This window comes from Geotrypetes seraphini, chromosome 11 (genome assembly GCF_902459505.1).
Source record: "Geotrypetes seraphini chromosome 11, aGeoSer1.1, whole genome shotgun sequence".
NCBI classification, from domain to species: Eukaryota; Metazoa; Chordata; class Amphibia; order Gymnophiona; family Dermophiidae; genus Geotrypetes; species Geotrypetes seraphini.
The window spans coordinates 46,152,115-46,179,075 of record NC_047094.1 but is presented as its reverse complement, the minus strand read 5'-3'; the positions used below and the strand labels follow the sequence as shown (position 1 = coordinate 46,179,075).

At 43.3% G+C, this 26,961-nt stretch overlaps 1 protein-coding gene across 8 annotated transcripts in view; it reads left to right on the top strand.

The window, feature by feature from the left end:
• The window catches only part of RHBDF1 (rhomboid 5 homolog 1), a 257,292-nt gene extending 230,774 nt beyond the window's left edge, over positions 1-26,518 (top strand). For 7 of the 8 annotated variants that reach the window (XM_033963580.1, XM_033963579.1, XM_033963581.1 and 4 more), the window contains 6 exons: positions 4,456-4,519; positions 8,755-8,849; positions 9,385-9,460; positions 13,842-13,942; positions 19,576-19,729; positions 23,302-26,518. In XM_033963580.1, the coding sequence (XP_033819471.1) occupies positions 4,456-4,519; positions 8,755-8,849; positions 9,385-9,460; positions 13,842-13,942; positions 19,576-19,729; positions 23,302-23,721 (910 nt within the window). In that variant the 3' untranslated portion in view covers positions 23,722-26,518. The remainder of the gene's footprint in view (positions 1-4,455; positions 4,520-8,754; positions 8,850-9,384; positions 9,461-13,841; positions 13,943-19,575; positions 19,730-23,301) is intronic. The other variant, XM_033963585.1, reaches the window with a different exon arrangement.
• The last annotated feature ends 443 nt before the right edge of the window (positions 26,519-26,961 follow it).

The following is a 26,961-nucleotide window of genomic DNA, read 5'->3' as shown; positions in this document are numbered from 1 at the left end:
GTATGACAAAATAGGCACAACAGTGATTCTAGTGATTCCAAACAAGGGAATATGCACAAAATCAAACAGTTGAAACTTATCTGAGTCCAAAAAGGATTGCATTTACTGCACGTATCTATAAGGAGGTCATTCTCATGAGGAGGGGGGGGGGAGCAATAAGGGGGGCAGACATTTAGGCAGGCAGTTTGCAGAATACTGTAAGTTTCAATGTGTCTGCCACATTTAGGAGCTCCCCGTTCAAGCTAAGTTTATGACAAGTGCAAATGGAGTCACCTTAATATATACTAATGTTGAGTGCTCAAATGTACACTATTGAAGTATTCAATAAGGACATTAGAGCATCCATGTCCATATAAGAACATAAGCAGTGCCTCTGCTGGGTCAGACCAGGGGTCCATCATGCCCAGCAGTCCGCTCATGTGGCGGCCCACCAGGTCCAGGACCTGTATAGTAACCCTCTATCTATCCCCTTCTATCCCCTTTTCCTTCAGGAAATTGTCCAATCCCTTCTTGAACTCCAATACCATACCCTGTCCTATCACGCAATCTGGAAGCGCATTCCAGGTGTCCACCACCCGTTGGGTGAAGAAGAACTTCCTAAAATTGGTTCTGAATCTGTTCTGAATTGTTTCTGCTCATTCTTGTTGTTTTTGAAAGCTTGAAGAATCTGTTGCTCTCCACTTTCTCTTTGCCCTTCATGATTTTGTAAGTCTCTATCATATCCCCTCTAAGTTTCCGCTTCTCCAGGGAAAAGAGCCCCAGTTTCTCCAATCTTTCAGCGTATGAAAGGTTTTCCATACCTTTTATCAAAACGCGTTGCTCTCTTCTGAACCCTCTCGAGTATCGCCATATCCTTCTTTAGGTACGGCGGCCAATATCGGACGCAGTACTCCAGATGCGGGCACATCATCGCCCGATACAACAGCAGGATAACTTCTTTCGTTCTGGTTGTAATACCTTTCTTGATTATACCTAGCATTCTATTCGCTTTCTTAGCGGCCGCTGCGCACTGTGCCGACGGCTTCATGGTCTTGTCCACTATTACCCCCGAGTCCCTTTCATGGGTACTCTCACTCAGTAACAGCCCTCCCATCGTGTAGCTGTACCTCGGGTTTCTGTTTCCTACGTGCAAGACTTTACATTTCTCTACATTAAACTTCATCTGCCATCTCGTTGCCCACTCCACTAGCATGTTCAGGTCCCTTTGTAAATCTTCGCAGTCTTCTTTAGTCCTAGAATTGTCCTAGAATTGACTCTCACCAGGACACCCTGTAGTAGAATTGCCTTCAATAAGCACATGTACCGTATTTGCCGGCGTATAAGACGACTGGGCGTATAAGACGACCCCCCAACTTTTAGTTAAAATATAGAGTTTTGTTATATACTCGCCGTATAAGACTACCCCTTCTTCCGCACACCTTCTCTACCGCCCCGGGTGCAGCACAGCCGGCCAGGTCCCCTTACTTTTGTGGCACTTCCCCGACCAACCGACAACAGCATTAGAGAGCTGCACGGGGACGCCCCTAGGGTCGCGGGGATCCCGTGGGGACACCCCCTAGGGTCGCGGGGATCCCATGGGGATGCCTCCGAGGGTCGCGGGGCTCCTGCGGGGCTGGATGCTCAGTCTTCTGGATGTACGCGGCTCTTCTTCTCCCTACCTTCTCTGCTTGCAGCACAGAGCCGAACGGAAGTCTTCCCGACGTCAGCGCTGACGTCGGAGGGGAGGGAGGGCTTAAACAAAGCTTAAACAAAGCCCTCCCTCCCTCCGATGTCAGCGCTGACGTCGGGAAGACTTCTGTTCGGCTCTGTGCTGCAAGCAGAGAAGGTAGGGAGAAGAAGAGTAGCCTCGCGGTACCAAGAGAGAGGGGCGGCCGCCCCGCCCTGGTTGCAGCACAGCCGGCCAGGTTCCCTTACTTTTGTGGCACTTCCCCGACCGACCGATAACAGCCCGGGTCCGACAATCCTCCTTGCCCTGTAGCCGCGAATCTAAATTACCTTCTTACAGCAGCTGTAAGAAGGTAATTTAGATTCGCGGTTAAGGGCAGGGAGGTTTGTCGGACCGGGGCTGTTGTCGGTCGGTCGGGGAAGTGCCACAAAAGTAAGGGAACCTGGCCGGCTGTGCATGCAACAAGGGCATGTAAACAGTACCCGGCGTATAAGACGACCCCCGACTTTGGGGAGGATTTTAAGGTACTAAAAAGTCGTCTTATACGCCGGCAAATACGGTACTTACACTCTGAACCTAAAAGTACAACTGTATATACTCACTATTAGAAGGAGATGCACCCAAGAAATTGTTTCCTACAGGCCCAATATTCAGAAAGGCCCAGATTCTATAAAAGACTCCTAAAGCCTAGCTGATATAGGTGCATAACTTAATTAGTTAAAAAGCTTGACCAGAGCCGATAACAAGCAATTGGCTTAAATTAAAATTAATTGGATTTCATTGGATTAATTGGATTTCATATAGGCATCTAGTCCAAGGTGCCTACCAGAAAGTAGGCACGGTTAGGGGCAGATCATGGGCATTTTTTTTGACATGTAGACAACTGTTTAGGACTTAGGCACCTAACTTAGATGCCAGTATTTAGGCCAAGAAAACCCTGGCATAGATATGGTGCACCTAAGGTTAGGGCACCTACTGGTGCTTAGAAACACTTGAGGTGCCGCTAGGTGCTATTCTATAAACAATGCCTAAATTAAGATTGACGTGTGCTAAGTGCTGCGTTCCTAGGTGCCTATGGTTTAGGCACCATTTATAGAACCAGGCCTAAAATGTCAGGCCCCTAAGTAACCTCCTAAATTTGTGCCCTATATTCAGCTAAAAATTCTTCCTAATATAGGAGCTTAAAAGTTATGCTCATAAATTTAGGCCTGCTATTCATTTGCATAGATTTATGAGCCTCTTGCTGAAAATAAGCTGCCCTAAATCTTCCCCTGTTGCCACCCATTTTTTATGCTCCTAAATTAAAGAGATCACTGACATTTTGAGGTCGATATTCAGCCAGCGATGGCATTATTCCCAAATATTCAATGTTGGGCCTTGTCTGGCACCAGCATTGAATATCTAAGTTTTTGTGAATGGCTATCTCGTATATGGTTAAGTGCAATATTCAGCACTTAACCATATAACTGACACTACATAAAGTCAGGACTGACGTTTATATGGTCCAATTTAACTGCAAGACTTAGGTGGTTAGGTGTTGAATAGTGAGACCTAACTGCATAAGTGCTGACTCCGTCCCAGACCACTAGCCGTCTGTAGTGATATCCAGAGGCTCTAACTGGTTAAGTGCAGCTGAATATCAGCAGATAGCCCCAAAGAAGCGATTTAACCAGCTTGAAGCCATTTCTGGTCAGTTAAATCTCTTTGAATATCAACCCCTTTGAGCATAAAGTTATGCATTCAGGCCCATATTGTATAAACGGTGCCCTACCAGCCCCTAACTTAAGTGCAAATGCCGTTAAAAAAATAATAATAGTGTTTAAGGGAAAAAATATAAGCACCTACTGGCACCTACAAAAAGTTACCTGAATCATGGCTAATGTCACTGTGGACGTGGTTAATGCTGGAAGTGGTGTTAGGAGTCGTAAAGCCACGATACATGTGCTGGAAAGGTAGGCTTTGAAAACGTTGGCCTAGGTTTCCGGTGTCTAACTTTCACAAAGCCACGATTCTACAAAAGGCGCCGGTGCATGATTTGACGTGCAGTTGGCGACCGTTTTTTAGGAGGCCACTGATACTGGCGCCATTTGTAGAATCTGGTCCTCATCCCTAGTAAATTTTCAGAGGCCAGTTTGTGAGCATAACTCTGAAAGTTATGAGCATAAATCCTTTCAATATTGGGCCCATTTACTTTTTTGTTTTCTGTTGATCCCACTGCCCAGTTTTATAATCCTTAGTTTTTTTTCTGCTTCACATATGGCCTCATGAGATCCGTCTTCCTCGTCCCATCCAGTTTCATTCTTACTTTGCTCTGCTGCTTTAATTCCTGAGTTATCATTATGTGAACCATATGTGAAAAGATGGAAAAGGTGATGTTTCCAGCTAGTAGTTAATAACCTGCTTGCTCATTCTCAAATTTCCATGTAAATGTTTGACTGCCTATGCAAGTAATAAATATGTGTTTATGGATCCTATTCAGTTAGAGGATTTCCTTAAAGATAAACCTTTGTTGAAAGTTTCATAAAAGTTTCTTTTGGTTGAGGATAATTTGTGACAAATAGAAAAGAAAAAGGCCAATTAAGTCTGTTTCTGATGGAGGAAATGATTTAATTAATATATTTGCACGTATCAAGTGACTCCAATAATGTGGACTGCATCTTTGAAGAAAAAGATTTATTTTCTTGTTTCCTTTTATTGCTTTACTTAACTGTATTTTGTTATTTTTGTATGTAAGAAATATTAAATAAAGTATTAAAAAAAACACCCAAACCTGCTTGCTCTGTCTCCAGGTTCTGTAGTGAGCCAGCCTCCCAAGAACCCCATGAATGGCCCGACGATATCACAAAATGGCCGGTAAGTATCCCTCCTCCTTCCAACATATTGCCAAAAATCACTTTCAAACTAACTTTTGAATGTTGTCCATTCTGGCGTGCACTGTTTTTTTTTCCTTTTCTTTCATTGCAGTGGTTCTTAACCCTATTTTGGAGGATCACCAGCCAGTTGGGCTTGCATGACATTCCTAATGAATATGCATGAGAGAGATTTACATGTCTGCTACTTCCATTATAGACAAATCTCTCTCATGCAAATTTATTAGGAATGTTCTGAAAACCTGACAGGCTGGTGGGTCCCCCAGGACAGACTTGAAAACCAGTTTTTGGCTTGTCCCTTATCACTTCAGAAGAGTTCTGGCTGCCAGTTGCAATCGTAATGCTGGATTTTGATGTGTTTCATATGGTTCATAGTCTAAAACGCGCGAGGACAAAGGTGCGCCGACAACCGAGCGCAGACAACTGAGCGCAGGACTTCATTGCGCTGAAGAAAAACCGTATTTTAAAGGGCTCCGACGGGGGATGTTGGCGGGAAATCCCCCCACTTTACTTAATAGAGATCGCGCTGGCGTTGTGGGGAGTTTGGGGGGTTGTAACCCCCCTCATTATACTGGAAACTTAACTTTTTCCCTGTTTTTTAGGGGAACCCTAAAAAACAGGGAAACCCCCCACACCCACCCAACATGGCAGCATGAGGCAGCGCGATCCCTATTAAGTAGAGTGGGGGGGTTCCCCCACATTCCCCGTCAGAGCCCTTTAAAATATGGATTTTCTTCGGCACGATTAAGCCCTGCGCTCAGTTGTCCGCACTCGGTTGTCGGCGCGCCTTTGTCCTCGCGCGCTTTTGACCCGTCACCGTTTCATATTGGGGTTACCACACTTTTGCATACACTCTTACTAGAACATTGTGGAGAGCTCTAAATAGTCTTCTGATTGTAGAATTAGTTTGGAGCAGATTCAAAGGTCCTCCTTATCACACTGAGTTATTATTTATTTAGGGCTCCTTTTACTAAGGTGTGCTAACATTTTTAGCACACGCAGCAGATTAGTGCGCGCTAACCCCGCGCTACACGGCTAGAACTAACACCAGCTCCATGCTATTCCGCGTGTTAAAGCCCTAACGCAGCTTAGAACATAAGAATATAAGCAATGCCTCTGCTGGGTCAGACCTGAGGTCCATCATGCCCAGCATTCTGCTCACGTGGTGACCCAACAGGTCCAGGACATGTGCAGTAATCCTCTACCTATACCCTTCTATCCCCTTTTCCAGCAGGAAATTGTCCAATCCTTTCTTGAACCCCAGTACCGTACTCTGCCCTATTACGCCCTCTGGAAGCGCATTCCAGGTGTCCACCACACGTTAGGTAAAGAAGAACTTCCTAGCATTCGTTTTGAATCTGTCCCCTTTCAACTTTTCCGAATGCCCTCTTGTTCTTTTATTTTTCGAAAGTTTGAAGATTCTGACTCTCTCTATGCCCTTCATGATCTTGTAAGTCTCTATCATATCCCCTCTAAGTCTCCTCTTCTCCAGGGAAAAGAGTCCCAGTTTCTCCAATCTCTCAGCGTATGAAAGGTTTTCCATCCCTTTTATTAAACGTGTCGCTCTCCTCTGAACCCTCTCAAGTATCACCATATCCTTCTTAAGGTACGGCGACCAATATTGGACGCAGTACTCCAGATGCGGGCGCACCATTGTCCGATACAATGGCAGGATAACATCTTTCGTTCTGGTTGTAATACCCTTCTTGATTATGCCTAGCATTCTGTTTGCCTTCTTAGCGGCCGCTGCGCACTGTGCCGTCGGCTTCATTGTCATATCCACCATTACCCCCAAGTCCCTTAGTAAAAGGAGCCCTTAACGTTGTACACACTTTTTTTAATAGTAGCTTAAGGCAAGTTACATTCAGGTATACTAGGCATTTCCCTGTCCCTTGAGGGCTCACAATCTAATTTTGTGTCTGAGACAACGGAGGATTAAGGCCCAAATTATGTAACCGGCGCCTAATGTCAGGCACCTATCATGGAGGCGCCCAACTAGATAGACGCCTATCTAAATTGAACAACAAGCTTAATTAAGCTTTTTAATAAGCACTAATTGAAACTTAGGCGCCTCTCAAGAAAGAACGATTCTGTAACGAGGCGCCTCTAAAAATTTAGGCGGCCTTCAAAAAAAATAGGCGCGATGCATGTTGGGAGTGGGCGTGGCTTCGTGTTAGGCACCTTGCTACAGAATCTCCGCTCTTAAGCGCTTGCTTAAGCGCTTGTGTGGATGCCTAACTTTTAGCTGCGCCTAGAGCTGACCTATTTGTTGGGCGCCTCCAAAACAGGTGCCGCTCAGCATGATTCACTAAACGGCACCCAATTTTACATGAATCGCGCTGAATGGTGCCTATTTCGGCGCCTAACTTTTGGGCGCTTCTTACAGAATTTGCCCTTAAGTGACTTACCCAAGATCATAAGGAGCAGCGATGGGATTTGGCCCACACACCCATAAATGTCAAGCCTGGTCGGGGCTCTAACCCCTAAGCTACTTCTCCACTGGATCAGGGGAATGAGACTTCTTGGCAAAGTTTAAGGCAGAACTTAAAAAGCATTGTTGTTGTTGTTTTTTAACTGAGATTATGGATAGGGTCCTGTTGCCTGAGATTATGGGTGGGGTCCGGGCTGGGTTGCCGTAAAGAACTGCTTTATTTCCCTCCCTTTTGTTTCCATTAGCTCTAGGGATTCTAATTTTAGGTTTTAACTGATAAAAAGAGATGAAACACTCCTAATACAAAAACAAAACAGAAAAGGTGTTTATTGCATAAACATTGGAAAAATGTCACTTCTGCTAGAATTTCCTCACCACTCCCTGCTTATCTTGTATCCTGCACTCAGCCTTTGGGTCTTTTCTGTAATGATGACTCCTAAGCGACATAAACATACAGATTTGACTCACCAGAAATGGTACACAGCAATAGTTCCTGGAGCAGAAAATACCAATTTTTGTACCATCCAAGAAATCCTAATTAGCAGGGTGATAAACACCCAAATTTATGATAAATAACAACTTAAGAGTAGAAGCCCTAATTATATCTTATTTATAAACTGTAACTTTTCCTGTATTGTTTAACTTGTTTATCATATTGACTGGTTTTATGTCTGGCCACATTATTTATTTTTTTTATTTATTCAATTTTCTATACCGTTCTCCCAGGGGAGCTCAGAACGGTTTACATGCATTTATTCAGGTACTCAAGCAGTTTTTCATGTCTGTCCCAGTGGGCTCACAATCTATCTAATGTACCTGGGGCAATGGGGGGATTAAGTGACTTGCCCAGGGTCACAAGGAGCAGCGTGGGTTTGAACCCACAACCTCAGAGAGCGGGGGCTGTAGCTTTATCCACTGCACCACACTCTCCCCTATATTATAGAAATGATAAGTAGTACAGTAGAATCTCAGTTATCCGGCACCCATGGGGATTGGTGGATGCCGGAAAAACTGTTTTTCTGGTTGATTGAGAGTGCTGTGTTAGAAACCTTGTCTAACACAGATTTCAGTTCTCCCCTCACTTCCTCCTGCCAGTGTGGCAGTGGTCCTGAGCTGCAAAGCTCCCTACTTCCTCCCTCCCTCAAGCCTTGAAGCAGCAGAAACAGGTGGTGGTCCTGAACCGCGAACTCCTTAGCTCCTTCCCTTACCTGAATCGGCAGTCAGTCAGCAGGAGGCATTGCTCAAAACAGTATGCTCATGGTTAGCCCTGCCGGGACTGGTCGCGCGAGCAGCCTGTTTTGAGTTCTGCCTCCTGCTGACCTGCTGCCACTTTGGGTAAGGAAGGGAGGGAGGGATGGAGCGAGGGGGGGTTCACAGCTCAGGACCGCCTCCTGCTTCGGGGCTTGAGGGAGGGAGGCTTTGCAGCTCAGGACTGCTGCTGTGCTGGTGCTTCAGGGCGGGAGGGGAGTTCATGACTCAGGACTGCTGCCGCTTCTACTACTTCCGGGCTGGAGGGAGGGAGTGGGGTTCACGGCTCAGGAACGCTTGCCGCTAGTGTTTCAGGGGACTTTTTTTTTCCACTGGCAATTTTTTTGCCGGTTGGGTGAGAATGTCCATTAGCCAAGTACTGGTTAACTGAGATTCTGCTATAGTAGTATTTCCCTTTATTGTAGAGTGCCTAGATGTTTTCTTGACCTTGTGAAATTACATTCAATTGCATAAATGCTTTGAGCAGCCAGTGAGAAAATTCGGTTGCATGGAGTTAATCCCTTTTTGTTACCATTCAGATCTGCACCAAAACCAGTGGTGGCAATTACCCGAACCATCTTCACATGGGTTGTGTTCTCACCGGCAGGCCGTGCTGTATTGGTACAAAAGGAAGGTAAGCTCTGCTATCGATTGGTGGGGAGATTGTGCTGTTTTGCTGTCAAAAACTGTTGCATTGTTAACTGGCTTATTTAAGGACAAACACAAGAGATCACCTAGCTTGAACCTGCAAACCTTTTGGCACCGGGGCACACTAAACCCAGTGCCATGGCCGGAAGGCACCTGAAAGTGAGCGGAAGCCCTCCGGCCACGACCCTGAACCTGTCCCTTCACCGGTGGGGGCGAGGAGGAGAGTCATCAGCGCCAGCTGACAGCTTACAGGACACGCCTCTTGCTGCCAGAAGCCCATCCTGTAAGCAGTCGGCCAGTGCCTCTTCTCCTTACCGCCGTCTCGCGGCACACTTGAAATCTGCTATGGCACACAGTTTGCAATACACTGGTCTAAATGCTCAGCTTCTGTAGTTCATGTTTGTGGAAAAGAAAGATTTTCCGTGTTTAATTTTCGTCCAACAATTGCATCGTTTTCACAGCTGAATCTTTACAAGTATCCAGAGTGTTTTATTTACAGTTGTATCTTTTTTCTTCTGCAGGTGTGAAATATCATCCAGAGAGTACTGTGAGTTTATGAATGGATATTTCCATGAAGAAGCAACTCTCTGTTCACAGGTGTTTTACTCTTTTATTAAAGCTTAATTTATGCAGGGTTTTCTAACAGGCAATTTTGTTGCAGTGTGGACCCTAGGAAGCACGAGTCCTTCTATGCTCCATTTAAAACTCTCACTTCCGGGGGGGGGGGGGGGAAGGAGGGAATCCCAAACATGACAAATTCTGCACCAAAAATGCTATAAATTCTTCATATAGGAAGGATAATTTTCAAAGCCATTTATATATTGTGAATCAGAAATTAGGGGGGGGAGGGTGGGAGCTTGGTTTCGCCCCCTTTGGGTTCAGCTTTCCCTCCAAATTATCACCATGTGCTGCAGCTAACATGGCTCCCCAAGTCCCACCAGCAGAAAAGATTCTCTACTGGTGGACTGGCAGTCAGCAGCCCTTCAAATGTTGGTTTTCAAGAATGCATGAAAACAGAAAACAGATCATGCATGAGAGGGTGGTATGGTGCGGTGGAGGTCCATGGAATCTGCTATTGACTGCCAGACCAACTGGAGGATCTGCTATCAGGACTTGGGGATCACTGCCTGCTGAGGTACTTGGGGGTTGTGGAGGGGGGGCAGTAGAGAACAGGGCAGGGATTGGGGGCAGGGGCAGAGACTTGGGGGAGGCAAAGTTTTTTTTTGTTTTTCTCCTCCCCTGCTTTGGGCTCAGAACCCCCAATTAATGTGTATAAATTGGTTGTTTAAGAATTACAGCTGAAAACAGTGCACAGATGTTTAGGTGAATTTAAAAGAAGTCTTACCAAGTGCGTATTTTGGTTGGGTAGGAAAATTGCGCACTCACACACACATTGCATTTTCAAATTTGCATACATTATTGTCCATAAAGAATCAACTGCACAGAATGTAGCTGCAACGATTTGTGGGCATTTGTACTGCAATGCAGAAAAAAAACTCTTACTAAGAGATGCACAAGTTATGAGGACAATATTCATTAGTGGTGGTCAGCATTTCTTTAAACTTTGGCCACCTCTGGCTAAACTAGATCTGGGGATTTAATTCTTATTGCAAATCGTATAAATTCCTTGTAGAGAACTGCGATATATAAGACACAGTATTGGATTTGTATTGTATACAGCGCTGACCTCTATCTGGATACGGGCACTGAATATCAAGGAGTCATCCAGGTGCTGATATTCAGAGGGAGGGGGTGGAGGGGGTTCAGAAATTCATCAGTGGGTGCTAAGGTGGTTAGTGCATGCTAAATAACTTAGTGCCTTTTGATGAATTCCCCCTCAGTGGCAGTACCCGGCTACCTATTAAGATATCTGAGGTACAGGCTTTTTGCTGTCCTAAGTAATCCAAGTGCCACCGCTGAATGTCAGCAGTGCCCACCTAACTCCTGGCTCCACCCTAGCTTGTCCCTGGACAGCCGAGAATTCATCAAGGGGCGTTAAGCACTAAACGCTAAGATGCCCGGAGGAATATAATGGGTGTTTTAGCATTCAATGTGTGCTAATCATTGTTCCAGCCAAGAGGGTTATTCTAGCCAAGAGGGTTATTCTAGCCAAGAGGGTTATTCCCCAATGGCCGCGGGCCATATGCAGAAGGAATACAGTCTGGATTTTTTTTCTGCGATTCTCCTCTACTTCATTGGGAGCTCTAGCACTACTTGTATTTTTTTCCCTTCTGCACACATGCCTGAAGGAGTGTTTCTTCTTTTTTTTTCTTATTTTATTCGGTGTTTTTGTCAATCACCAAGGAGGTACAAAGAATGCATCTGTGGCTCTGGAAGCTCGCCTGCTCTTTCTTTTTTTTATTTTTTTTAAATCTTTATTCATTTTGAAACTTCCATTAAGTGTGATACAATACATAAATATACAATCAAATTCATTTAACATCACTTAAAGCTCTTACAAAATTCCTTCAAAAACAATTACCCTCCCTCCCCTACCATCATTTCCTCATTCAAAGACCTTAAATATCCCATCCTCCCCCTCCCTCCCCCTGGATGTGTACAATCAGCATAGGAAAAGAAAAATATTATCAATCATTACAGTATTTTTCTAATGGTCCCCAAATCATCCTAAACTTCTTTAAATTCCCCTGCTGCATGGCCAAAATACGTTCCATTTTGTAAATGTGACATAAGGAATTCCACCAAAAGGTATCATTTTAAACGATTATAATTTTTCCAATTTTTCATAATATGTTGAATGGCAACCCCTGTCATGATGAGTAAGACTTTATTATTATTAGATAATATTTGACGCTTAACTCTCATTGACATAACAAATAAAATAGTATCATATGACAATGCCACCGGATTTTCTAATAAAATATTAACTTGGTTCCATATAGATTTCCAAAAATTTAGTATTAAAGGACAATAGAATAAAAGATGTTCTAATGTTCCAGCTTCAAGATGACAATGCCAGCATCTATTAGCCCGCCTGCTCTTTCACTGGGTGGAGTGTCTCCTCTAGGCGCTTTTGGCAGTGCATGTAATAGGATTCTAGACAAGTGCATATAATAGGATTCTAAGATTTTATTCGGTGTTTTTGTCAATTGCCAAGGAAGTACAAAGAATGCATCTGGCTCTGGAAACTTGCCTGCTCTTTCACTGGGTGGAGTGTCACCTTTTGGCAGTGCATGTAATAGGCGTTCAAGCAAACTTTCTCAGCAGACAGATTCTGGATCTGGGCGAGTGGGTCTTGTCCCCATTCCTGCAGTAAACCAGTTGCAAATGCCCCCATTACTGCGGATTTACTGCGGGTGACCACGGTTTACCATGGTAAACTGTCCCCGTGTCATTCTCTAAAACTGGACACGGGGAGATATATGAAAGGAGAGGAGATGGTAGGCTTGGATGGGAGCATAGGGACAAGGACACAAAGGGGAATGCTGCATGGGGGTGGTAAATGGACACAGGGGGGCAATGCCAAACATGTGAGGGTATATAGACACAGGGAAGATGGGTAGACATAGGGGAGAGTAGTAAATCAGAAGGGAGATGCTGGACTTGGGGGGCATAAGGACATAGAGGAGTGATGCTGGACACAGGAGTTGGAGATAAGGACATAGAATGGTGATGATGATGTAGGTAGGGGAATAGACACAGGGGGAACACAAGGCATATAAGAGACATAGAGAAAGAAAATGTTAAACATGGGGAAAAATTACATACATAAAGATGGAAGATGAGTTTGGAGAATGGAGAAATATCAAATGGGCAGGAGATCTTGACGAATGAGTTAAGAGAAGACAGAAGGAAACAGAAACCAGAGCCTGAGACCAACATGATTTGAAAAATAAAATGATCAGACAACAAAAGGTAGAAAAAAACTTTTATTTTCTGTTTTTTTGTGATTAGAATATATCGGATTTGAAATGTGTATCCTGCCAAAGTTGATGTTAGATATAGCTGGGGACCACAAAGCCCACTAACTGACCGTTCTTTCTTCAGCTTCTAGCAGGCTTAGGACTCTCTCTGGCCAGTGGGCTGTTGCCCTAGTTGCACTCTTCTAACACTATCCCTGCCATATGTAATCTTTATGTTTTGAACAGTATAGAAGGAAAGGCCTATTTCTGTTTCTTTGGTCTTGTATTACATGCAAGGTGTGACTTCTTGGGATTTTGGTTTAATTTATGTTTATAATTTTTGGTCAGCTGTTATGGATTTGGCATTTGTGTTCTGTGCGTGTGACCGAGGTATTCTGTTAGCATGATTTTGTATGTCATATTTTGTAGTAATTTGGCTTGATCGGTTGTCTCAATAGTGGAGGGGATAATTGTGAGGGAGGAGGGGAGGGGAGACGGGGATTTTGTTGATCCTTGTTCTGCATCTGAGATTTATAAAATTTATTTATTTAAGCATTTATATACCACTTATAGTCTAAGTGGTTTACATTCAGGTACTCAAGCATTTTACCTATCTGTCCTGGCAGGCTCACACTCTATCTAATGTACAGTTGTACAGAATATTGTTTCTTTTTATACTTTAATAAAATGATTTCAATATAAAATCATAACTATTTGAGGCTTGTGCAGATGGGATCAGACAGAGTTTGTGGGGACGGGGACAGAGTTCACGGGAACGGGGTGGAGATGGGGTCAGAGCTCTCAGGTACGTGTCATTCTCTAGCTTGGATAGGTTGTCGATACATGTTACATCTTATGAACTCCAGAGGGAAGCTCTTTTTGGCATAATGCAAGTACTATGGTGAGCGTTCTCAGTAAATTTGAGAGACTGAGATCATACCTAGTTATTTTACCCCAGCAAGTGACTAGTGACTATTGGTCTAGTGTTTTTGAAAACAAGTAATCATTTATCCTGTGAAATGTTTGAGGATGTATGCTAACATATAGATTGTGCTGGGAACAAACTCCTTTGCCCCCCAAAAAGAGATGTTTAAGCTCATTCTTTGCATTTCTAGGTGCATTGCATGGATGATGTGTGTGGACTCCTGCCCTTCTTAAACCCTGAGGTCCCAGATCAGTTCTACCGCTTGTGGCTGTCTCTCTTTCTTCATGCTGGGTAAAATATTTCCTTTGTACAGTGTTCATGCCAATTAAAGCTTTATATAAGAGACTTCATTATTAGGGAGTAATTCTTTACAGGTCACCAAAAGATAGGCATCGGGATGCTGTGCATTAAGGATGAATTCTATCTCGGCAATAGAACACTAGCAGAAGTCCACAGTTATATATGCCAGCACTGAGGTGCAGCTGCTTATCTGTGTCAATGACTTGTATATGTCTGTGATCAAATGTTACAGCTGCAGTGTAAATATTGGTATTCTATAACTTTAGTATATAATTTCTGGCCATGCCCCTAGCCTGCCCATACCACTCATGTCCACACCCCCCATTTAAGTTGCTTGCTATAGAATTTATGCGCATAGTTATAGAATACCAAGTTATGCAAATAGCTGCAAATTAACACCAATTATGAGCAATAAGTGGCAGTTACTGCTAATTAGCAGTTAATTTGTCAATTATGTTATATGTTCAACTGTAGATAGTCTACTCAATTTACTACTCAAAGACATTGGTATATAAAATCCGCTATAATAAAACCTTTAGCGCGCATGCCTCCGTGATCCGTGGTGCCTTGCCGTGCATGCACAGTGCCTTCCTCAGCTGATTTCCTGCCTTCTGCCCCACATCTCTGATGCCGGCTGACTTCCTGCCTTCCGACTAAGCTGCCACTGCTGGGACGCCTCTTCTTCTCACTCCCGGACCAGCAGTGGCAGCGGCAGTTTCATTTTCTAGGCCGGCCCACTTCGATAATGCAAGGCGGGCTGGCCTAGCAAAAACCCCAAGGCTGCCCGGGCTAGTGGATGCTGGACAGGGGGAGCAGGGAAGGAGTGCTACTGGACAGGGGGGAGGTCAAAGGAAGGGAGAAGGGTTACTGCTGGACAGGGGGAGCAGGAAAGGGGTGCTGCTGGATGGGGGAGGTAAAAGGAAGGGAGAAGTGCTACTGCTGGACAGGGGGAGCAGGGAAGGGGTGCTGCTGGACGGGGGGGGGGGGGGGAGACAGAAAGAAAGGCAGGGGGCAGGGAGAGAGACAGAAAGAAAGACAGACAGGGATAAAGAGACAGAAAGAAAGACCGACAGGAGGAGAGAGACAGAAAGAAAGAAAGACAGACAGGGGACAGGGAGAGAGACAGAAAGAAAGAAAGGCAGACAGACAGGGGGTCAGGGAGAGAGACAGAAAGACAGACATACAGAAAGAAAAAGAAAGAAAGAAATGCCTAAGTCTACACATCTATTCTAGCACCCGTTAATGTAACGGGCTAAAAAACTAGTGTTAAAATAATGTGCGTAGACTTCTTACATTTTTTTGCACAGAATTCTTTATATAAGACATTTATAAGAATTCTTTATATAAGGAATATAAGATATTCTATGTGTAAATAGCTTTTTTTTTATTAGAAATGAACCTTACAAGTTGATGCTGTGAGTGGGTTTTTTTGAGGAGGGTTTCACACAAAATCACTGAGGAATTTGGTAGATGATCACATGCTGTTTTTAATGTTCAAGGACATATTTTAGATTTGGTAACTGATTACCAGTGTTATTAGCTACTCTCTGGTAAATGTGCATAAATGAGACCTTCTGGCCATAAGTGCTTTCAGGGACAGAAAGATGAGCTGGAAGCTGTGGAGAATGCTGTCATTTAACCTTTGCCTGTTTTTCCAAGTGCGATGGAGGAGAGTTATAGCTGATTGGCAGGCAGAACTAGTAGTGAGCTTTGATGCAAGAGTTTTAATGATTTGGGTCTCTTTTTTTAAAAGTGATTTGGGAATCACTGGCCTAGATGTCCAGATAGATGATTTGTGAAAAAAAATTATATATATTCTAGAGATATTTTTTGAGCATGGGCATTTTCCTGCTGCCGACTTTAGGTGTCTAGCACCATATGACCAAATCGGACTTAGACATATGTTTTGATTATGCCTCTCTATGTGAGTTGCTGTCTTAGGCATGATGAAAGAGTTGACAGACCAACTGTGAAAAACAACAGACAGATCCGCACCTTTGCTTGGTTTTTATCTGAATTCTTTTTTTTTTAATTATTATTTATATATTTATAAGATTTTCCATTTTAATACAAGCATTACTTTATACAATGCAAAAGATCCAGTAACAATATTCAATAAAACTTGTAAAGAAAATAATAATGTCTTATTTAGTCCACAATTTAAAGATCAAGAAAAGAAATAAACTTTTAAATAGTAATAACAAATCAACTAATCAAGGTCACGGCATTAGATTCCCAAATTACAGCCAGCTGGCAGGTCATACATTACTAGACATGGTTACCAATTTCTCTTTTGATCCAATAAATTCCAAAAGTTGTTTGGGCTCAAAAAAAAGAAAATTCTTATCTTGAAAAGATACATAACACTTTGCAGGAAATTTAACAAGAAATGTAGCCCCCAGAGCCAGGGTTCTTGACCTCAGGGACAAGAACTCCATTCTACGTCTCTGGGTCCTCTGAGCTAAATCTGGAAAAACTCGAACATTGGAGCCCAAAAACTTATGACTTATATGACGAAAATACATACGAAGAATAAATTCCCTGTCACTCTCCAAGGCTAAGGTCAACAACATGGTAGTTCTTTGAGTGACAACATCAAGGGAAGGGGCGTGTGGTAGTAGGGGTGGGGAGCAGAGAGGATGGCGTGTGCCGGCACCCTCGCCAAGATGGTGCCTGGGGCAGACTGCCCACCCCTTACTACCCAACTGTTTATCAGTGTTTTCATAGCCCAGGTAAAAAAAAAAAAAATTATATTTATTTACATTCACTTATCTGCAAAGCTCCTAATGAGTTACAAGAAATTCATAGCATATACATCGACATAGTGTTTCAAACTAAAATTGCAACTCTATGTATGCAGTGGAGTACGACCAAGATTGGCTTATTCTGTCCTCATGTAGGGTTACCATTTGGCTCCAGAAAAAGGAGGATGGATTGAGACATCTGGGTTTTACTTCCATTGCTTTTAATAGAAGTGAAACCCGGATGTCTCTCAGTCCATCCTCCTTTTTCTGGAGCCATATAACCCTATCCTTATGGATATACCCTGTGACTTGGTAACTGTATGTATGTAACTGATGACTTCATCAGTAACACGGCAGAGTGCAAACCCTGACAGTCAAGGCCAAACAGCCTGTTTAGAGTGCTGCCGGCCCGACTCTGCTTTGGATCAAGGTAGGGCTCGCTCACGGTCAGTGGGGATGGAAGGATGGAGGGTCAGCAGGGGTTTGGCTGCGTGGTGGGGGCGGGGACCTGCTGCATAAGGGATGGGAAGGAGGGAAGGGTAGAAGCTGGGCAAGGGTTATGCTGCACGAGGGAGGAAAGGATAAAAGCTGGGCAAGGCTGCACGAGGGATGGGAGGGAGGGAAGGATAGAACGTGGGCAAACTTCTGCTGCATAGGAGGATGGGAGGGAGGGGAGGAAAGATGCTGCACATGTGGGGGAGAGAAAGGAAAGAGGAAGAATTGGGATGAAGGAGCGGGAGGGAGAGATGATCATGTGTATTCCCCAAAAATAAGACCTAGTGCCTTTTTTGGGCCCCAAATGAATACAAGACACTGTATTATGGTTCATAGACAACGGCGCGAAAGACAAAGCCGCGCCCAGACAATTGAGCGCAGCACGGAGGTGCGCGCCGCTCAAAATTACTGTTTTTAGGGCTCCGACGGGGGGGGTTTTGTTGGGGACCCCCCCCCACTTTACTTAATAGACATCGCGCCGGCGTTATGGGGGTTTGGGGGGTTGTAACCCTATATATTTTACTGTAAACTTAACTTTTTCCCTAAAAACAGGGAAAAAGTTAAGTTTTCAGTAAAATGTGGGGGGTTAGAACCCCCCACAACACGGCGCGATGTCTATTAAGTAAAGTGGGGGGGTTCCCCCCCACACACACCCCCGTCGGAGCCCTAAAAACAGTAATTTTGAGCGGTGCGCGCCTCTGTGCTGCGCTCAATTGTCTGGGCGCGCCTTTGTCCCGGCGCGCTTTTGACCTGACACCCTGTATTATTTTCAGGGAAACACAGTATATATACTGGGTGCCCACAAAAACACTCCTTGATTTTAAATGATTACAAAACCAAAATTTATTGGAATATTCTTTCACCTTTGAGGCTATAGTTTCATCAACTCATAAAGTTTCATATGGTATCTGTTGATTACAAACACTCGATGTGCGCCCCACCTGTTACTCAGCAAACATCAATGCGATAATCAAGCTCAGACCAGCCTCTCCGAAGCATATCCGACGTGATCGTGTTTATAGCTTCAGTGAAGCGTTCCTTCAAATCATCCATAGTTGCAGGTAGTGGAGGTATGTACACTCTGTCTTTCAGGTACCCCCAAAGGAAAAAGTCACAAACAGTAATGTCCGGTGATCTCGGGGGCCACTTGAGGAACACCTGGTCATTTTGTCTGAAAGTTGTAACTTCTGCACCAATTGCAGCTTATAAGGGTGAAAGTGCAAGCGATTGGGTAAGATCTTGCTAATTGTGCTTTTTGGGACTTGTATTTGCTCTCATCTTATTTATAAACATATTCCAATAAGTTTTGATTTTGTAACCATGTAAAATCAAGGAGTTCTTTAGTGGGCACCCTGTTTATATGTTAAAATGCGCACATTGTATTGTAAGTATGTCAAATTGTAACCCGTGCAGAACTTACACCTTGAATGGTGAGACCTTAGCTAGAACTTCTGCAGAACGAGACTTGGGAGTGATCATCAGTGTAGACATGAAAACTGCCGATCAAGTAGAGAAGGCTTCATCTAAGGCAAGAAAGATGTTGGGTTGCATCCACAGAAGTTTCGTCAGCCAGAAGCCTGAAGTCATATTGCCATTGTACAGAGCCATGGTGAGACTTCATTTGGAATACTGTGTGCAATTCTGGAGGCCACATTACCATAAAGATGTGCTGAGAATAGAGTCGGTTCAACGGATGGCCACAGGATGGTCTCGGAGCTCAAGGATCTCGCGTATGAAGAGAGGCTGAAAAATTTGCGGCTCTACTCTCTCGAAGAACGTAGGGAGAGAGGAGACATGATCGAGACGTTTAAGTATATCACCGGCCGTTTCAAGATGGAAGAGGAGATTCTCTTTCTCAAGGGACCCTCGGCCACAAGAGGGCATCCACTCAAACTCAGGGGCGGGAAATTTCATGGCGACACCAGGAAGTATTTCTTCACTGAGAGAGTGATTGATCCTTGGAATGAGCTCCCGGTGCAGGTAATCGAGGCCAACAGCGTGCCAGATTTTAAGAGCAAATGGGATGCCCATGTGGGATCCCTCAGAGGGCTAAGTTAAGGAGATCAATCATTAGTAGTGGGATCTCTAGGAAAGTAGACTTGAGGGTGGGTAAGTAGTGTGGGCAGACCTGATGGGCTATGACCCTTATCTGCCATCATTTTCTATGTTTCTATGTTTTTATGTTATATTATGTATGTTAACCTGTAACCCGTTCTGAGCTTGTTGAAAACAGGATAAAAAAAATGAATTCAATAAATAAATAAAAGTAGAGCTATGGAATGCTGTCTAAGGTAAATTCCAGGTAAATGGAGGATGGTTCTAGAGCTCTGCTGTTATGTTTCTGGTACTCATGAGGTTTAATAAATGTGTGATTTTATCTTGTAGGATTCTGCACTGTCTGGTGTCAGTTTGTTTTCAGATGTCAATTCTAAGGGACTTGGAGAAGCTGGCGGGCTGGCACCGCATTGCCATTATCTACATTCTCAGTGGAATCACAGGCAACCTAGCAAGCGCCATATTCCTTCCTTACAGAGCGGAGGTGAGAGTATGCTCTGAATCCCTTCCCAGGCTCTGTCTGGCATTCTGCCCATTATTAGGGATGTGCATTCGTTAGCACACCTTAAAAAAATACCGAATTAACACGTATAAGTTGATTTCTGCATGTTTAAAAGTTCTAATGCATGTTAAAAATGAACAAAAACTGTTTGAAACAAATAACTGACCGAAAAGTCAAGAAAAAGTCCTAAAATGATCTGAAAACCAACCAAGAACTCCCCAGCCCCACTCTTACTCTCTTAACCTTGTGTTTAGTGCAGTGTTTCGCAAACTTTTTAAACTGCGGCTGGAGGGCACCCGGAAATGCACGGACATCTGTGGCCTGAGCCTCCTATTACCGCCGGTGGGGGAGTGTGGGGTGCTGCAGAAGGAGAGGTGAAGAGAAGGAGCAGAGGTGCCGGCGACTGACTACAGGACATGCCTCTTGACACAAGGGGCATATCCTATAAGCAGTCAGCTGGCGCCTCTCCTCCTCATCGGCATTTTGGGGCACACTTGGAATCTGCCAGGGCACACAGTTTGCGATACACTGGTCTAGTGAGAGCAGGAGATTCTTCTCATTGTGGCTCTAGGTTCAATATGGTACCCTTGACCATCTATTGGCAATCTTGTAGTACTACCTCTAGGGGTCAAGCTGCCATATAAGGGGGCAGCTAGATCACTACATGATTAAAAATAGGGGATCAAGGGCGCCATTTTGAACCTGGAGCTTCAATGAACAGGAAAGACTGATCCCATTTGCTCCTGCTCCCACTAGACCTCCAGGGTGGGGGTGCTCTGCCTGGGGAGGCCAGTGGGGAGGGTCTTGAAGTTATGAATGGTTACAGGATGGGTTCTTAATGTTAGGGCAAATTGACAAAAGGAGATGTCAGGGAACTCTTAATGTTGGATTGTGTGGACAGAGGGGGAAGTCAGTTGGGGACCAATGATGTTGAATGAGGCAGAATCTTATGTTTGGGGGGTCAGGGGAAGGTCTTGATATTGGGGGAGGGGAAGCCAATGCAGTTGGGTGCAGCAATTTTAGTTCAAACTTTTTATTAATTCACAAAGTCAAAGTGAAACATTCAATACTGCCAAGTTCCAAAAAGAATAATCATAAGAGCAAGACCCAGCATCTGGTAACAAGTCATCTTTGTAGTCCCCTTCCCCCTCTTCCCCCACTGCTATTCATAACTGTAACTGTTCATACTAAAAATTCTTCCTTTCTCTCCCACTGATACTGTGCTTTGTGCTGTCATTAGGAAGGAGTGGATATATAGGAGGCATAGGCAGCAGAATGCTTTTTTTGGGGGGAGGCAAAAGCTCCACTCAAGTCTGCCCCAAACCCACCCAAGCTCCGTCCCAGACTCTGCCCCCATAATAATAGTACTAATTGTAATGCCATCTCTTCCATTCATTTTTTTATATACACACATTATAATCTTATTAACAATACATAACGACAACCACAAAATTAAATTACACAAAGCATACTGTACACAGAGAAAATGTTAATTATCATTTATATTCTGGTTTGGTTTTTTTTCAAAGAGGTCAAGGCAGATGACTTTAAAATATGCAATGTAAGCTCAGTAACTGCTACAGAAATATAGACAAATATAGTGCAAAATATAGACAGCAGATATAAATTCTCAAAACTGACACATTTCAATCACTAAATTGAAAATAAAATAATTTTCCCTACCTTTGTTGTCTGGTGATTTTATTTTTCTAATCATCTTTTCCTAGTTGCACTTCCTTCTGTTTGTACTCTTAACTCCATTTCCAGGGTATTCTTATCCATTGCTGTTTTTTTTCCCCTTTCTTTACTTCCTGCCGTACAACCATCTTTGGCATTAACTTTTAACATTTAACTTTCTTCCATTTTTTTCTTTCTTCTCAAAATCTATCTACTTTTCCATGTCTTCCCTTCCCATCTATGTATACCATCTCCTCCCTCTTTCCTGTCCTCTATTCCCATCTATCAATAAACATTTTTTCCATCTCTCTTCTCTTCCCCGCCCATCACTGTGTACTATCTGTTCCTTCCCCTCCATCCCTGTGCACCATCCCCTCCTCAGACTAGATGGGTCATTTGGCCTTTATCTGCCATCATGTTTCTGTTTTTCTCTCCCCTTCCCTCCATCTCGGTGCATATCTTCTCCCTCTCTCTCTCATTCCCTCCATCCCTGTGCACTATCTCCTCTTTCCCTTTCTCCGTGCACCATCTCCTCCCTTTCTCCACTTCCCCTCCATCCCTGTGCACCATCTCCTCTCTCTCTCTCCCTCCCATGGTCTGGCATCTCTCTCTCCTTCCCTCACCCTTCCTGTGGTCCAATATCTCTCTTCTTCCCTTCTCCCTTTCTCATGGTCTAGCATCTCTCTTCTCTCCTTCCCACAGTCTGGCACTTCTCTGCCCTCCTTCCCTTCCCTTTCCCCCCCTACTGTAGCCTGGCATCTAAACTGTGTACATTAAGTGCACATTATATAACAGCAATAAAGAGCTTAATTGCTGTTACAGAATCTTAGCATAAGTCCACAGTTATGCACATAACTTTAGGTGTGAGCATTTAAGCTAGCTCTATTTCAGACACAAATATCTAAATGTGGCAGCAACATGCCTGGCATTCTAAAAGATTAGTAACTGCTTGTCTTGCTCCTGCTCCGCCCATGCCCCTCCCACATCTATGCTCCTCTCGCAGTCACATGCTATAGAACAGGGATCTTTAAGTCCCTCCTTGAGGGCCGCAAGCCAGTCTGGTTTTCAGGATTTCCCCAATGAATATGCATTGAAAGCAGTGCATGCACATAGATCTCATGCATATTCATTGGGGAAATCCTGAAAACCCGACTGGATTGCGGCCCTCAAGGAGGGATTTTGAGACCCCTGCTATAGAACATAGATACTAACATTAGAGAATAGCACCTAAGTATAGTTACACATATAACTACCAATTAAAGCCAATTAACTGCAATAATCACCAATTATTGGCTGTGTCAACTTGCACCTAAGTAGGCATTCTCTCTCATTCCCTCCATCCCTGTGCACTATCTCCTCTTTCCCTTTCTCCGAGCACCATCTCCTCCCTTTCTCCTGTGCATACAACCTGTGCATACAAAACTGTGCACACAAGATTATACTGTAGAATGGGTAAAAAATGGACAATTAAATCTTTTAATTAACAAATTCCAGGTTTACAAAACAGTATGTGAAACCAAAATCTGTTTTAAAAACATATAATGAATCTCAAGCATTACTGACACTATAAATTTGCAAACTTTGTGCACAGTAGTACCCCTGTTTTCTATTTATTTTATCTCAAAGTTGTTTACAACCCCTACAGATGCTCAAGGCTCTGTACCATGATTATGCTTTTGTAGACTCTGTGACTGCTACGTTGGTGCCGACTCAGGCAGATGCCTAGACCATCTAGCGGTCAAGCCAGCCCAGTTTGCACCTTAATTCTGCTCAGAATATTCTTTTAACGGCATTACCAAATTACAAAAGTACTATTTGTTCCAGTTCGGCTGTACAGTTTGATGAGTTTTGTTTGTTTTTGGTATCTTTTTCTGCAGGTCGGTCCTGCTGGATCCCAGTTTGGAATTTTGGCCTGTCTCTTCGTTGAACTGTTCCAGAGTTGGCAGATCCTAGCTAATCCATGGAGGGCCTTTTTTAAGCTGCTGGCAGTCGTGATCTTCCTCTTCACGTTTGGCCTTCTCCCTTGGATTGACAATTTTGCCCACATCTCTGGCTTCATCAGTGGGTTCTTCCTCTCGTTTGCTTTCTTACCCTACATTAGTTTTGGGAAGTTTGACTTATACCGCAAACGCTGCCAAATAATCATCTTCCTGTTCATATTTTTTGGCCTTTTTTCAGGTCTGGTGGTTTTATTTTATTTTTATCCAATCAAGTGCGAGTGGTGCGAATACTTGACTTGTATCCCACTTACGGACAAATTCTGTGAGAAATATGACCTTGACACACAGCTCCACTGAAAGGCAAAGAAATGACTTTGAAGTTTACCACCAGAAGCTGGACTGCCCTCTGCAGGACTTGGGGACATTGCGTGCTAACCATTCTGGAAGATTCTGCACACACGGACAAGCCTTTAATCACGTGGTGATAATCCCCTGCCCCTGTTCTTCTGATAATTTAAATGTTATACATATATAGCACTTGGGCAGGCCATGCATTGCCTTACATTGAGAAGAACAGTCTTTGTGCCTTAACTTTACTTTTTCCAGAACGTTCCTGCTGCCATCCCTTTGTTTCTCACTAATTACAGCATTTTAACCACTTTCGTTTACTACTGCCATGGTGGTGATTCAAGTGAAGGTAGTGTTTTAGCTACCATTAACTGTGCTGCAAAATACAAAACTTACCTATAGTATGTGATGATGTCTTGCCTTTTTTTTTCCTAATGGAAGAAACTTACTGACAGAGAGCAGATCCTCCTATGTACTGTTCTGGCAACAGTAATTGTAACAACAAAATAATAAATTTTTGTACTTAGAGCGTGCCTTGCAGCCTAGGATCTCAAAGTCATTTTGTAGACAGGTGACAGCACATCACTGATGGCTGAATTTAAGTGGTCCTTATACCTACCTCAGAAGGACAAAAAGCTGACTCCACTAACCTGGTATTCGAACCCGTTGGCCTTGGGTTCCATACTATAATGTAGCCGGTTAGACATAGTCCTAAGGCAGAATATCCTTCAAATGTCAAAAATAAGCCAGAACCAGGATGTGTCCCATATTTTGCACAAATCTATTAAAACATATATGGAATGATCCGCTATTGCCAGTATTCATGGTGTAGTCCCATGACATGGCCCCCACCAAAATACTTCCTTTATATAGGTTATGTCTCCTTGATTCATGACATATTTGTGTTAAATCAAAAATATTCAGCTTTTCAATTAAATATGCTGAGTTAAACACAAACGCGATTCTACACCCTGGAAACTTAAGAGATGAAAGTCACATTGTGAAAGTGAGACCGTTTTTTGCCTTGTGTGTGACTTCGAGGTCTTATCTGCTTGATGTATAATTCAAAACCATTTTTTTTTACCCTTATTTACAGAGGGGTAATTTTATAAGTGGGCATCTATAAAAAGTTTTCTAAAAATGCACCTGATTCATTAAGGCCATACAGATGCCTATATGCATTTATAAACTAGTCTCACAGAACTATCCCCAGTAGCACACACATGCTCCAAAGCAGTTGTAACTATGCATATGCATTCTACGAGGACAATTGTGTAAAATACCATCTGCTAGAGTAAATCATTAGACCAGTGGCATATATGAATCTGTGCACATATACATGTAAATGCCAAGTTTCCGCCTAAACATTCATGCATACCTTAAATAATGCATATGTTACAGGTAGGCATATGCATAGGTGGAGTCTGGGCAGGACTCAGACATCTGGAACTTAGATGCACACACTTGCACCAGTTCTGTGGCTACATAAGTGTTGTGTCTAACTCACAGCCATGTATTTTCAGTGTTACACAAATATTTTATAAAAGAAAGTGGGTGCCTGTGTTCCTTTATATAATAGGCTCCTAGCTAGTGGCCAGTTATAGAATTACCCCCTATGTGTATGTGCTTATTTTAGGAAGAACACGGTCGCTGGAAATAACTACGCACAGGCCACATAAAAGTACTCGCATCCTTGTCCTTGTAATTTTATCCCCTTCTGGGCAGCAATTATTACACATTAAGACTCAGGGAGAGTCTTTGGAGGGAATGTGCTTTCATTTAACAAGAAATTGGAAATGTTAACAATATTTCCAATCGTCTTTGATTTCATTTTGTAAACAATACACAAAATTTTGTTGGGTCTTTTTTTAAAAAAATCTATAACCCCTCACCTCCAGACATCTAAACTCATCCAAAAGCTATTTTAAAATCCCTCATCTTGTGCCCCACCCAATTCTCTCTCCCCTCATTTGCTGTGGAATCCGAAAGGGTGAAGATTAATCTTCACTTGCTCCCACCCCACCACACATTACCCAGCACCATTTTGAAATATGGCACTGGAGAGGAACAATTAGGAATTACTCATGCTCCCTACAGGGATAAGAGTAAAGCTGGGGGGAAGTCTTTTGAATTAAAAATTTTTTGGCATGTGTAGTCAGTGTGATCAGGGACAGAACTGGTGGGTAGTTGTTTGTGTGTTCGGCAAATAACACTTCCTCCCCTACACACAAAAAAAACGAACACCACCCAAAAAGGGAAATGAAACGAAAGCAAATCAACCATGTATACCCCTATTTCTAAGGGCCAGATTCTATAAACGGTGCTTAACTTGGTAGGCGCCTAGCAAAGCGGCATCTGCATGTCAGATCAAAGGTAGGCGCCATTTGTAGAATCATGTCTAGCAGCACCTAAATTGACTTAGGCACCGGTATATTAAGTCAGGGTTTTCTTGGCCTATTATACTGGCGTCTAAGATGCCTACCTCAATCCACGCCCAAACTCCACCCCTAACCACACCTACTTTCTGTGTAAGCACCTCAGTGCAAACGCCTACTGTGAGGTGCTAGCTGCCTACTGGCTAATTCATTTTTTTAATTGGTTTTTTTTTTACTTGTTTTTTTAAATGGTACTTTCAATTATCAGCGCCAGTTAAGCCAATTAAAAAAAAATTAAGTTAGGCACCTAGATTGGTAGGCACCTTTTATAGAATCAGGACCTGTCCCATGCAGGATAAAAGGTTTGCATAGTTACCTGTGGCTGAACTTTTGTCTGCTCATCTTACTGCTAAATAAAATGTTTTGTTCTATTTCCGTTGTACAGTGATATTGTAGAGGCTCAGGCTGTGTTTTTTTCTGAAACTGGTGCCAATATTAAGGTTCATTTGATATACCACTAATTTTCAAGAGAAATCTAAGCAGTTTGCCGTCTCTAAAATGTATCAGGAAAAGGAAAGACGGAACAGACCAAGACAACACAAAACACATGAGGAAAACGGAGAAAGTAAAATTTACAAGTTAAAATTAAGGGCAATAAGGGAAGGGAAAATAAGATCAGAAGGCTTGGGACTATTTCAGCCATATATCAGGGATTAAAGTACGAGTAAGTATGTTTTCAACTTGGATTTAAAACACAGCATATACATAGCTCGAGGTTTGTAATATGTTTTCACTATAGAGTAACTGAATGTACAGGGCAGGGGGAAAAGTTTTGATGGTTAACCTAAGCACCTGAAAACCTCACGCTTCTACT